Consider the following 14,528-nt stretch of genomic DNA (forward strand, 5'->3'; position numbering starts at 1 on the left):
AAACTACCCAAAGTCCCATGGGTAGCAAGTGACAGGCTTAAGATTTAAAGCTGGCCTCCTAACCCAGAGTTCTTAACTCCCCTACCCTCTGCTCACTGCTTCCTCTGATAATACAACTGTGAGTCAGCAGCATGAGGTTATAACTGCAGAGGAGGGCCCTCCTCACCAATTCACTTGGAGAAGGATATGCCCAGCACTTCATGCTGTAGTCTAACCCACTGAGCTCATCGTTTCCATCTCTATGACACAGGCTAGCCATCTGAGCCTTGCAAATGTGAACAGTTGGGCAGCTTTAATCAGTTCGGATTAATCCTACTGCATTAAACAACCCAAGCCCCCTCACAGAGGCAATGCCTCCTTTCCAGTGTCAATGATAGAGTGGATTTGCATTCTGGGTCTCCTCATTCACTCTTGACAAATTGCAGAAGAAGATAGTGTATAGCAGAGCCTCTTCTCCTGTGTAGTATCTGGTGTTCACACCCTTGCCTTTCTCCATCCAAGTGTCCATCAGTAGTTCAAACTCAAGAAACTGATAATAGGCAGAGTGAGGCTATAACAAGGGGGCTCTAGGAGTAGACACAGGTTTCCTTTCTACTTGTTATAGGGGGGGTTATGACTTTTGCAAGCAATGAACAAGAATAGGTGTTGAATTACATGTGAAAATTAACAGGGGGGATTACTAGTCATTACCAAGCGCCAACCCTTGAAGTCCATCTGCTCTCTTGTAACCTTCCCAACACATGTTGAAGTAGAAACAATTCTTGTTCCCATTCTACTCATGAGGAAATTGAGCCCAGAAAGGTTAATAACTTTCACAGTGGTACACAACTAGTAAGTTGTGTAGTAAGTCCTGGCAGAGCCAGGATTCTGACCCTGTCTGTATAACCACATTTTGTACCTTGTTTACTGTTATCACCCATCATGTCCAACCAAGTGAAAGCAAGGGACACAGTCCCAGTGTGAATGTGTCTAGTCAGGAACAAGTGGATTTAGATGCCCACCAAAGGGGATTTTTTCTTAATTGGTTCATCATACATAATGGAGAGAAAGAACTAACTGGAAGTAATGTTTCTTGAAACTCCTCTAAAACATTTGCCTCGAAGTTGGTTTTCAGTGGTTTGCTTCTTGTTACACACACACACACACACACACACACACACACACAAACCCAAGAAGCACAAAATAGATAACTCGTTGATGCACCTGGATGGCTCAGTCATTTAAGTGCCTGACTCTTGGCATTCAGGTCATGATCTCACATCACAGTTTGTGGGATCGAGCCCCACCTCAGGCTCTGTGCTGACAGCTCAGAGGCTGGAGTCTGCTTCAGATTCTGTGTCTCCCTCTCTTTCTAACCCTCTCCTGCTCATGCTTTCTCTCTCTCTCTCTCTCTCTCTCTCTCTCTCTCGCTCACACACACACACACACACACACACACACACACACCACACAAATAAATACAAAAACATTAAAAATAATTAAAAAAAAACTATATGCCAAACATCTGGCACAGTCCTGAGTCTAGGAAAGAAGTAATAATAGGCCCTGAGGTTTGGGGATGAGAGATGGGTGAAGCATCCCCACCCACTAAGGCATTTGTACTGCAATAAAGAAGTTCAGCATGCACATAATCAGTACAGTACATGAGAAGAAGGAGAGCAAGATGTCAAGTGAGAGAAGTAGAGAAATGAGGATGCCTTAGGTTCTAAAGGAGAATTATGGTGTTATAATAGATGTTACGATACAATGGAAACAAATTGGACTCACAGGGATGTGAGGTTGACTCAGTGACTTTGGCGAAGTTAGTTTACCTCCCTGAACTTGTTGCCTCATCTCTAAAACGGTATACCTACCTCAGAGCTTTGTTGGGAGAAATAATAGAATATTTGCATTCTACAGCACAGATGCTAGCCCATTGCAGGTGCTCAGGAAACATGAATTCCCCTTTAGATGATATAAAGATTAAGATTAAATGGTGTGGTAGTGTTAGATTTCTGTTTTGTTGAAAAGTGAGATTTTCAGTACTATTATAAAACATAGAGTTTACGTACCTGCTTTCTTGTTTATTTCTAGAGCACTTCTAACCATAAGCTCACTCATCTTTGAGAAGCTGGAGACGTTGCTCCTCTTCTATGTCTGTCTGTCTCTCACACACACATACATATTTATAAATCCAGATCTTATTGCTTCTGCTCTAGTGAAATTACTTGCATTTACATTTTCTTTTTTTTTTATTTTTTTAATGTTTTTAATTTTTTTTGTTTTTATTTATTTTTGGTGAGAGAGAGAGAGAGAGAGAGAGACAGAGCATGAGGGGGGCCGGGGGGGGGGGCGGGGGGAGAGAGAACGAGACACAGAATCTGAAGCAGGCTCCAGGCTCTCAGTTGTCAGCACAGAGCCCGACACGGGACTCGAACTCATGAACCGTGAGATCATGACCTGAGTTCAAGTCGGACGCTTAACCAACTGAGCCACTCAGGAGCCCCTTTTTTTAATGTTTATTTATTTACTGAGAGAGAACGTGCAAGCAGGAGAGGGGCAGAGAGAAGGGAGAGAGAATCCCAAGCAGGCTCCACACTGTCAGCGCAGAGCCTGATGCAGGGCACAAACCGTGAGATCATGATCTGAGCCAAAATCAAAAGTCAGACACTTAGGGGCTCCTGGGTGGCTCAGTAGGTTAAGCGGCTGACTTCGGCTCAGGTCATGATCTTGCGGTCAGTGAGTTCAAGCCCCACGTCGGGCTATGTGCTGAGTGCTCAGAGCCTGGAGCCTGTTTCAGATTCTGTGTCTCCCTCTCTCTGACCCTCCCCTGTTCATGATCTGTCTCTCCCTGTCCCAAAAATAAATAAAACGTTAAAAAAAAAAAAAAAAAAGAGTCAGACGCTTAACCAACTGAGCCACCCAGGCGCCACAAGTTTTATTTTCTAAAAAGGAGAGAAAAGGGGCACCTGGCTGGCCAAGTTGTTGGAGTATACAACTCTTGATCTCAGGGTCATGAATGAGTTCAAGCCTCACATTGGGTGTGGAACCTACTTGAAAAAATAATAATAAAATAAAAATAGAAAGGCGCGAAGAGATGGGTAAGCACTTTGGAACATAGGATTTGTGATTAACACAACTGTCAAAGTGGAAAAGTTGGGGGCAGGATGTATTCCAATTAAGACAAATTCAATATAGTACAGCACAGCACTTTCCCATCCACAGCAGGGAGTACAAACACTATAAAATATGGTGTAAAACAAACATTTCAAAAGCAAGGCAGAAAACATTTGGGGGATCTAATGAGCCATACAATAAGGAGAACACAGTTTACTATGAAAGCAAGTAGCCTGTTGTGACATATAAAGTGTGGCAGCCAGAAGAGACTTCCAAAGTGCTGATCAGATATAGGTTAAGTATCAGGAAGGTATTTCCAACATGTGACATGCCTGAGATGGGAAGAGCACAGAGATTCCTGGACAACGAAAACATTAGTGGGATTTGGGAGTGGCAGTAATTAGACAGAAATAAAGCCTTGAAATTAGATAGACTATTTAGCCTTGAAAAAAGAAGTCCCACAGGAGAAGCATGTTGTCTTTCTTCATTAAAAAACCTTAAAATTGAAAAGAAGCAATTTCAGTACCTGTAGGCATTCTATAACTGAACTCATTTAATGATTCTGCTCACGTCCTCATTCATGGTTCACTCAGAAAATGTTTATTGAACCCCTGTTATTAAATACCTCATGCATACTGGACACCGTGTTAGGAACAGGGAACTCCACGGGGAGTGAGTTGTGGCTTCTGTTCTCAGAGAGCTGAGTCTAATGGGGAAGATGGGCAACTGCATAAATAACTGCAAATTGGTGTGGTAAGTACAAGAAAGTAGCAACGTGGCCAAATGGGGTCAGGGACTGGCACTCAATTAAGATGCTTAAGTGGGGGAGCAGAGGTGGGATTTTAGGATTTTATCACAGGAGTGAAGTCATAAAAGTTGTGGGGAGGGAGTCCTGGGAGCAGATGGGGGATTTAGTGGTTCTTGGGGGCGATGCCTGATATTTACAAAGCGGTGGTGTGGAGCATGATCAGAGGACGCTAAAAAATCCTGCTTGGTGTCCCAGGCCACATTACATTCTTCTCTGAGAAATGCTAATGCGGGCTATCTGACGTCTGTGCAAAGCTTTGACCAGTACTTGCACTACAGCGCTCTATTAACCTGCCATAAATGTGCTCACGTTAGACTGAGATCCTGTTTATAACAGCAAAAAGCTGGATGGGCCTGACTATCTTATGATGTAGCAACTGTTAAATAAATTACAATCTTAATCATGTGATGCAATTAAGTGCATTAAGAAATATATTTAGGAGTGCCTGGGTGGCTCAGTGGATTAGGCGTCCAGGTCATGATCTCACGGTTCATGAGATCCGTCCCCACATCGGGCTCCGCGCTGACAGTATGGAGCTTGCTTGGGATTTTCTCTCTCCCTCTCTCTCTCTGCCCCTCCCCCGCACTTTCTCCCTCTCCCTCACTTTCTCTCTCAAAATAAATAAATAAAAATAAACTTTAAAAATATATGTATATTTATGTATTTGGGAGAAGCCAGGAAAAGATCCAAGTTACACAGTTAAAAAGGGAGAAAAAGGCATTAGCATAATATATATTTATGATCTCATATGTATGTGGGGATATGTGTGTGTATATATTGAAATAAGTTGATAAATGCCTGTGCAAGTCCAGGACATAATACGTATCTCCAGAATAAGCTGTAGTGAAGGACAGCAGTGAGAGGGAAGAAAGAAGGTGGGGAGGGAAGAAGAGCCAGATGTCCTCTCAGTTTTTATTGTTTTTCTATGTACTCCATATTTTTACAACATTCATGAACTTCATTTAAGGAAGAAATATGCCCATGAAGTACTAAGCACAGCATCTGCCATGTGATGGCAATAAATACTAATCAACTCTTACAATGGCAAGAAAACGTGACTCACCCCAAATGATTTCAATCTGCATACAGTGTCATAGCAACGGTTATAAATGCATGTTTTCTCTCTCTGTCAAAAAGGAATGAAATAAATATCATAAATTATGATCAATAGATTTTAGGTTAAGTATGGGTTCTGCTTATTTAATCATTTAGGATTTAATCATTTAAAGCTAAGTTTTGAAGAGGAAGCCTTCCAAATCTAGATAACACAAGACTTTGCTTAAGCACCAGAAATTTCCGGTCAACTTTTATGGTTTTATCTTTGGAGTACTAAACTTTAAAAACATTTAACATTCAAAGGTCATTATCCAGTTATCTATTTATCATTGGAAACCAAGGTCAAGTCTTTTCTTTTGTGAAATCCCACCCCATAATAACCAATAGTCAGTAAATTGAATTTAAATTTAATTTTGTGGAACTTTTATTATAAAGAATTTGAAACACTGTAAGTAGATCATCTTTTACTATGTTCATTTAGTCATTCTTGTTTTTATGAAAAGTTATGAATAAATTAAATTGAAAATCAAATTGTTTTTTGAAATGTACTAAGGAAATACTTTATGATGAATTTCTTTCTAATTAAAAGAACCATTTATAATTTGAACTAGCGTTTTCACATTTATCTCATGAGTAAATTGGCCTTTTCACCTACTGGATTTCACTAAAGCAAGATACTGTGTGCCAAGGAGATAATAGAACAAATTGTGATCAGGAATATCAAAACTTCAAAAGCTTTTACTTTTTACATGCTGATTGTGTTAATAAGTATCTTAAAACCTATTTGTGCTATCTTTATTTTTATTGGACTGACATATGGGAAAAATATTTTTCGTACGAAGAAATAGTATGATATATAACTATATTTTCTTGATTTTTTTAGACCCATATGTTTGAAAGTTTCTGAAATATATTTAAAACAAGACTGTCCTCTACCCCGATTTCTAATGTCAGTCTCCTAGAAACTGATTTAACTATATTATGTATCTTAGAATTGATGAAGTTTGATATATGGACTTTTTCTATTAAGGTTATAGGGCAAAATTGAGGTATGCCCCAAATGATCAGTTTCTAGCAACCTATAGCAGAAAAAAACTTAGTCAAATTAAAAGGCAATTTTTTACACAACTCATCACCAAACACTTGATTCTCTGGTCTATCAAGCTGAAAGTTAACTGTAGACTCAACCTCCCCTCCCAATAACATTGATAATTCCTTGAATCCTTGTTTTATTTGTGGATCTTGTTTTTTTGTTTGTTTGGTTTGGGTTTTGGTGGGGGGGTGCCCTCTTTTTTAAAGTAAAGTTTTTATTTTAAGATAATTATTGAGTTACATGCAATTGTAAGAAATAATACAGGAAGATCCATACACCTTTTACTCATAGTTTTGCCCAATGGCAACATTTTGTAAAACTATAGCACATTATCATAAACAGGACATTGACAATGATGTAATCCATCAATCTAATTCTGCTTTTCCCAGTTTTATTTGTACTCATTCATGTGAATATATGTGAGTGTAGTTAGTTGTATGTCATTGTTTCACATGTGCAGTTACCTGTATCCATTACTACAGTCAAGACAGCACATTTCATCACCACAAGAATGCCCTGTGTTGCCCATTTATAACTGCACATACCTCCTCCCCCAGGACTTTTCACATGTTGGGAATTTGATGGCAGTATGTTTTCTAGTTACATTTTGGGAAGTCACTGATTTATCCTTTTCTTCTTGTAAATGTCTGCAAATAAATAATACTAAACAAGTGATCCCTCTGTATTCACTGCTTTGAGTTGTGCATCTCCCTGATGCTTGGCAAAGGACCAATATCAGGGGCAAGTAGCTGCCTTGGCTGTGCACCATATCTACTTTTCTGAAGGCACAGGACCAAATCTACCATCTTTGTTTCCATTCCCAGATTACGCTCGATTTGAGGCCAAAATCCATGACCTACGAGAGCAGATGATGAACCACAGCATGAGTTCCGGGTCCGGGTCCCTGCGAACCAATCAGAAACGCTCCCTCTATGTCAGGTAGGCAACGGAGCATTTCTTACTGTGATCTGCACTTTGCGAGCAATCCAGCTTGGGGAGATAAAGACAACACCTTGTAGGAACGGAACACATATTCTTATTAACCCATGCTCATCAATACACCACTGTGAGACCTTAAGTTTAACCACTTTGAAGAAATTTTTGGAATGTTATTATGTCAAATTAGTTAAAAGCCTTGCTTTTAACATGTTATTCTTTGAGAATGTTATGGTCTACGGTCAAGTTCTTAGCACAGGTTGCAGTAAGAATAATGAGAAGAAACATTTTCATTCCTGATAATCTTAATCTTAAATTGAATATATGGACCAAAGCCTTGGACATTTTCTTACCATCTGTATAGGAAGAAAAATTCTTGTATCACCTCTTGACCAGCTTGATATATATCCTATGAACTTTGGTGTATTGATTGGAAATCAAAAGCACTCTGTTAAAGAGTTATATGCTTCTTCCAACAAGTTTTGGTGGAAAGATTTTCTTCCGTGGTATCTTGTGAGTAGTAGTTTCTCAGCTACAAAAGTTGTTCCATGCCCTGACAAAACTCATTAATTTACCAGATAAAAAAATGACTAATTGAACTTGAAATGCCTTCCAGTCTTTCATCGCTGTAGTTAATTCTTGAGAAAGATCCACCATCACTGAACTATCACATGTACTTCTTCTTAGTGCAGGCCCCCTATGTTCCTTCCAAAACATACTTCATTAGTGCTGACTGTTCTTTTTAAAATAATGTTAAGTATTAACAACCAAAGGGGGGAAGTGATATCTAATAAATTGTTAGAATGAATCTATGTGCCCATCTTCACTGCATTCTCCTCACCCTACTCAGCCCCACAATCTGGTCTGACTCCCATCCAAGGTCATATCCTCCTCACCTGAAATTTCACTGTCTTTTCCTAGCATGAAGTGTGTATTATGGATACTAAATTATGTACGTGAATTGACTTGTTCTCTTGATTCCACTTTGGCTATGAAGTTATCTTTTAAGTATATCAGGTAGGCACTGCAGGGCCAAGAAAGGAGCAGGATTCCAAAAGGTGGCAGGTTCTCAATGGCCTTGATTTGCTGGCCACTGGGACAAGCGTAAAGTCCCTCCTCATTCCAGGGAGTTCCAATACTTCAGAAGCCCTGAGATTTGAAATAAAAATATGATGAAACAAAACACAGGCAGTTAATGTTCCAAATTTGACTAACTGAATTTCACAAGATTATGTGAAGTGTAATCTGCGACAGAAACTATTAAGAATCACCCTGGAACATGTCTTGTAGTAAAGTCACAAATGTGCTGGAAAGTGACTTTCTTTTTTCCTTATTTGCTTTATATTGCTGGTCCTTATAATACAAAATATTTTTAAATCTTGAAATGTTTTAGTCTTGGGTAGCATGTTGGGAAAAGCCAATTGAGTTAATAGGATAGAAATAAATCAGTTAATGCAAATGAAATGGTTATATAGAATCACACTGGAAGGAAAAATTACCATATTATTGGTACCTTGTTAAAAAATAGAATGCATAAAAATGTTAATGTGCCAGAAGAACTTTGCTGAAAATATATTGGTAATAGTTTAGTCTTTTGAATTGTGGAAGATTAGGAAAATTAAATGAAGTGATATAGTGATATAATATAAAACTAATAGACCTATTTGAAATAGTATTAATCAGACCCAAACTTTTATGCTCTAAAATGATAAATAAAAGTATGGCATACAAAAGAGATGAAGACTTAAGGTAATAAGGAATGTTATCTTGTTAACATTCTAATACGTGGAAGCCGTATTGAAAGGAGGAAACTCTCTTAAATGACGCTCAAAAATAGCTGGCACTTCATGGGAAATTCTCCAAATGATCTCTCTACTATACAAATATGGTTTTTGGTTTCCAAAGGTATAATTATTAATACTTATTCAGTACCAAGAGGGCTGACCTTAGCATCTGAATGACTCTTGGAGGCATAAAATTGGAAGAGATAGGGGCCATAGAGTAAAATCAGAAGGAATCAACTTACAAGACCCCCCTGGCCTTGTTCTCATGTGATGTGATAAAACTGACACCCCCACCCCAATAACAGCAAAAAAAGGCAACCAAATGGAATGAACTCGCAAGACTTAAAGGGAATTCTTACTAAAAATGATCCAGCAACTTTGTACCTTTGTACCTTTTTTTTTTTTTTTTTGAGGGGGGGTGGATTGCACCATATTTGGCTATGGGATTTTCATAGCGATGCTTGCTTTATCTATAGCACTTGAATAGGGCCAGTGCCAGTTGGTTGTACTTATTTTAGAAAGTCAACTAGTTGCTCTCTCAAAATACATTAGTAGCAGGATTTCTCTAATTATATAAATATCAGAAGATGAGCATGTCTCTTTAATCTGAGAATGACAGCCTGGAATATTATTCTGCTTAGCTTTAAGTAAGTCTAGGGCTGGAAGGAATCTTAGTTATCATCAGGTCCACTGTTTAGTTTGCAGAAGAGGAAACTGAGGCCCCAGAAGGGAAGAGATCTGCCACAGCTCTTTAGCGGCATAGTTGGATCTTCTACCTCCCTTCTCACTCCACCTCCCAGGGGCCTAGCTTCTCTGGTATCAGTTGTCGAATGCCCTTGAGCTATGATTCCCGAACTGCTTCTGGCAACACAGCACCAGACTCTTAGATTAAGGAATAGGTTAGCCGAGAGGTGAAACTCCAACATAAACCTCTTTGGAGTTTTTACACAGGAGAAATGGCGCTACAGAACATACGGGATTTCTTTAGTTTTATTGGTATTTTCCATGAGGCCAAAACCTAAACCAGAAAGCTAGCAGCCTTTGTTCTGTAATAAACAATTTGGCTGACTCGTAGGATATTTGTCTGCACCACAAAACCACCCTTCCCCTTGGAAGTCACCTCCTCTTCCCTATATACACAGACACATACACACACATACACACACACACTCACACACTCACACTACCAAACCTAGCCCAGCCGTGGGTGTGTCCGAGAGGCTGCGTCTTCTCAGGATAGTGCACAAGCTGGCCTCATTCCCTTACTGGAAATAATCTTCCCAGGTGATAGCAATTTGTTTGCCTGAAAGTGTCGAAAGGAGGGCGGGGGAACTAGCACATCTGAGCCAGGCGGTGTTTTAAACTTGAGCCAAGCCTCTCTATTTTCCAATCTACCTGTAATTATTTTCCTTCTTCGAATCTTTTGTGTAAGGTGCCTGAAGTGCTTCGGTAGTGCTGTACAAATGAAGTTGATTGCTGCTTATGATAACGCTGTAAATGTTCTATGTGAATGATTTGGATATATTTGATATACTGGGCTATTTGTATTGTGCATTTCCGGCATTATGAAACGTATAGCTGTAGAACCTTAGAAGTAAATAAAATGTAAAAAAAAAAATCGAATAAAATATGCTTCAAAATGCTCCACAAGTACATTATGACTTCTTCAGATGAGATGCACTTGGGCTCCTGAGCCACTGGAATCCAGATTTTGTTACATGTGTTTCGCAGGTCTCCCTGTGGGCAGATTTAGCTCTCCCTGCCTCTAAAATATACGCCCTCTTTCTTACCTACCATGGATGCTGGTGAAAGCATCCATGACAGAGAACAAGGTTTTTCTACTACTACAGGGACCTGTAGATCCAGGGACTACCAGGGACCTTTATATCCAGATGCTACTAAGAAAGGTCAGAGATGTAGGGGATTAAAATCACATAAAAGTGCAAATAGCTAAGGAAAGATCCTTTCTTTTAATAAACAAGAGCAACCGCACCCAGCACTTGGAGAACAGGAAGAGAAGGAAAGAAAAGCAGCTAAGTCCACCAAGGGGGAGTAAAAAGTCACAGGAGAGATGTAAAAAGAGAAGCCTAACCCACGTTCATTTGTTCATCAAAGGTATCGATTTTGAGCGTTCAGGTGAATAACCTCTCTGTGGTGAATTTGGGTTTAAAAGTCAGTTGCTATGATTCATTTATGCATTCAAGCTTTTTTTGAGAATATATTTTGTGCCAGGACTTATAATGGACACTGAGGACTCAGCAGTAAAAGTCATGTTGCCTCTCCACAAGAATCTCTCATCTAGTGGGAGAAATAGATGAGAGGAAGATCATCAGAGTGCAGCATGGTATGAAAAATTCGTCCTCGAAAGGCCTGGAACCTTTATTGTTTCCTAATCCACAGATATCTGAATTGACTCTTAAAAGATCTTATTTGAGTTAACTTACAAATCTTCAAGTCTTTTTACTCGAAGTAAGAAAAACATTCTTCATCATGACCCAGTAAATACAAACACACATGAAGCTGAAAAACATTTTTTTATTATATTGTACTTTTTATGTAAAGTGTACTTTGTTATTTTCCATTCTATTTGTCTCCCTTTTTTAAGAAAAAAGGAAGGTCACAACTCATTAACTTGGTGTAATAACTCACTAATGGGTTATGATGTACAGTTTGCAAATGAAGTAAACAAGAAGGAGCACTCCAGGGAGAGGACACTGCACAGGCAGGAGAGCACGTCTTCACTGCATGACCTTTAGCAACTCTCTGGGACCCCCGGACCCTTGGTGTTCCAGCCATTTTGGATGGATGAGGAGTTGGAAGTGAAGGAAAATGTTTATCGAGCACCTCCTGCAGGTCAACCATCGTGCTAGTAGTGTTCCACATATATTATGCCATATATTCTCCCAACATGTGGAAGAGTCAAGGAATGTTTCCTGCATTTTACAGATGAGAAAACTGAGGCTCAAATAAGTTGAATAATTGCCCCCAAGATCACAGAGCAAGATTGGATGTAAGCATAAACATTCAGGTCCTGTGTGTGAGGCAGTATAGAGCAGTGTTTAAGGACACAGTTGCTGGATTCTGCCAGAAAGACAAAATTTGAAACTTGATTCTGCCACTTACCACTTCAGTGATTTTGGACAAGTCAGTCTTTGTGGGCTTGGTTTCTTTATCTGCTTGAAATGAGGATAATAATAGGATACTATGAAGAGGTTGTAAGGACTAAATAAAATAGTGAATTTAAATATCTCTCATATGGGAAATTAATTGGGGGTATTTATCATTTATTATAAAGACAACCTTTCCCCTGTAGGACAGAGAGATGGTAGAATTGGTCCTGAACAAACTACTGTTTTCTCAGCAAAGGGATGAGACACCCTTGTCCCTTTGCTTTTCTTCAGCAAGGAAAGGACAGACTTCCTGGTGCCGTTTTACATTTTCAAACATCTAGACCCCATGAAGGATGAATGGGAGGACCAGAATTGTAGGCTCCAGAATGCCCAGCTCTGTCAACTCACCAGACATCTCTCACACCCCGTTAAGAGTCTACCTAGAAGCAGAATCCAAAATATTCAACTGGAGCCACAGATAAGAAGTGTCACTGTGCTTACAATTGGCCCCTCTACTTCTTCATAGATTGTCATCAGTGTCCTAACCCCATGATTCTTCAACTTCTTTTCTGCATTCTTCACCCCTTCCAAGCCCTCTGCTCAACTTCTGCTGCTTCCTAAGACAGCTTTTGCTTCAAAGGCTATAATATGACAAACACTCTTAGGTCTGCCTCCTGCCCCATTGTTGTTGTTGTTTTCAGTTTATGTATTTTTTTTATTTAAATCCAAATTAGTTAACATATTGTGTAATAATGATTTCAGGAATAGAATGTAAGGATTCATCACTTGCTTATAACACCCAGTGCTCATCCCAACAAGTGCTCTCCTTAATGCCCATTGCCCATTTAGCCCATCCCGCCAGCAACCCTCAGTTTGCTCTCTGTATTTAAGAGTCGCTTGTGGTTTGTCTCCCTCTCGATTTTTATCCTATTTTTGCTTCCCTTCCCCTATGTTCATCTGTTTTGTTACTTAAAGTCCACATATGAGTGAAATCATATGGTATTTGTCTTTCTCTCACTGACTTATTCTGCTTAGCATAATACACTCTAGGTCCAACCACATTATTGCAAATGGCAAGATTTCATTGTTTTTTATCCCTCCTGCCCCATTGTTTAACATAAGGCTTTCATACATTGATTCATCGGTGCATTGATTCTTACATTCAATAAACACAGTTTACATACTTACCTACAGTGTACCAGTCTATGATGGATGTTAAGGTTACAGAGATGAATAAGAACACACACCTCCTTCCCTCAGGATTCCTGTAGTCCATATCTGTAGGCGATTCAAATGTGCACAGATCATTACTTCCAAACACCTCATGTGTTATCTCCCTTGCGCTTATAATCTTCTTTAAATCTTTCAGCATGCCTATAAAGGCTTCCTACAGTGAAGTCTGCCCAGAAGACCACTGGTATTTAAAACTCATCTGTTAAAATAGGACTTACTCTAATCTTTATTGAGTTTCTCATGGTAAAGGTCCTTGAAATGGAAATACCACTCAATACTGGATGTGCAAATTCCAGTTAATGTCTTCATTTTATTATACCCTTAGTGCCTTATGCCACAAGGCTTGGCATAAAGAAGTTTCCTTAGTAAATATTTGTTGAATGAATTAATCCCTAGACTCTCTTTCCTATACAGATGTGAAAGAAAAAAATTAGAATATAAGTCAAGATCTTTGAACAGCCAGTCCTACGGAAGTTCAGTACCAGCTGGGCTGCCACCAAGTAAATGGAGTCTGGTCATGTCCTGAGAACACAGGCATTACATACCAGTACTGGGATTTCCAGGAAACCTCTGGCACTAAAGGGCCTTGCAAGCTGCTTCATTTGCCTGCTGAATTCTGTGACTGCCTTTAAATTGGGGGCTAATTCAATAATAGATTTAGACAAGCACATACACCTAATACCTTCTTAGTGAGAGGATGAGGTAGGAACAGGGCCCAGGGTGAACCTCATCCTTTGTCTCATTCTCCACATCGTTAAGTTTTCCTGTTGGAAGTTGTATCAAGGGCAGTCTTAAGAAAACAAATCCCATTCAGGATTCTTTATCCTGATGCGTTTTTTATGCTGGGGGAAGGATGTTCTCACCTGATTGGTTTTGTTGGGAGGAGAAAGCTGTATCATCATATAAGTAAGGGACTCTGGTCTTTGTTTTTTTCTTAAAATGGTAGCATGCCCTGCAACCCCACTTCCAGCCCCCCTGTACTGCTGGTCAGTACTCTGTCAGGGGACTGCACTCCAGGGCAAAGCTGCTTCTAACTTCACCTGGCTATGGATTTCTCAAGGCTATTTAAGGCAAAGCCATGAAATCTGTGGATTTTACTATAAGTTGAATTTTTATCTTTTTTCCCTCCGAACTTGGACCCAGCATGCTCTCCACAGCTATCCCCAGAGGACATATTATAATGATCTGCATGTACCCCTTGCCCATTACTAGCACAAGTCTGGCTGACAGTGGCATTTTTATCACTTCTCACTCATTCACTCATATATTCTTATTTAGCAAAATTATCATTTATTCATTTGGAAATATAATACATTGTAGCATGAAAAGAAAGTCAAGACTGCTTGGATTCAGATTTCTTATCTATATTAAAATCTTACTGAAAAAGATATGACCAATTATCTGAAACAGTT

At 39.4% G+C, this 14,528-nt stretch overlaps 1 protein-coding gene across 29 annotated transcripts in view; it reads left to right on the forward strand.

The window, feature by feature from the left end:
• The window catches only part of DLG2 (discs large MAGUK scaffold protein 2), a 2,060,218-nt gene that overhangs the window by 1,902,618 nt on the left and 143,072 nt on the right, over positions 1–14,528 (forward strand). For all 29 annotated transcript variants that reach the window (XM_045483773.1, XM_045483776.1, XM_045483777.1 and 26 more), the window contains one exon: positions 6,878–6,992. In XM_045483773.1, coding sequence (XP_045339729.1) covers positions 6,878–6,992 — 115 coding nt within the window. The remainder of the gene's footprint in view (positions 1–6,877; positions 6,993–14,528) is intronic.

This window comes from Leopardus geoffroyi, chromosome D1 (assembly GCF_018350155.1).
Source record: "Leopardus geoffroyi isolate Oge1 chromosome D1, O.geoffroyi_Oge1_pat1.0, whole genome shotgun sequence".
Classification (NCBI taxonomy): Eukaryota; Metazoa; Chordata; class Mammalia; order Carnivora; family Felidae; genus Leopardus; species Leopardus geoffroyi.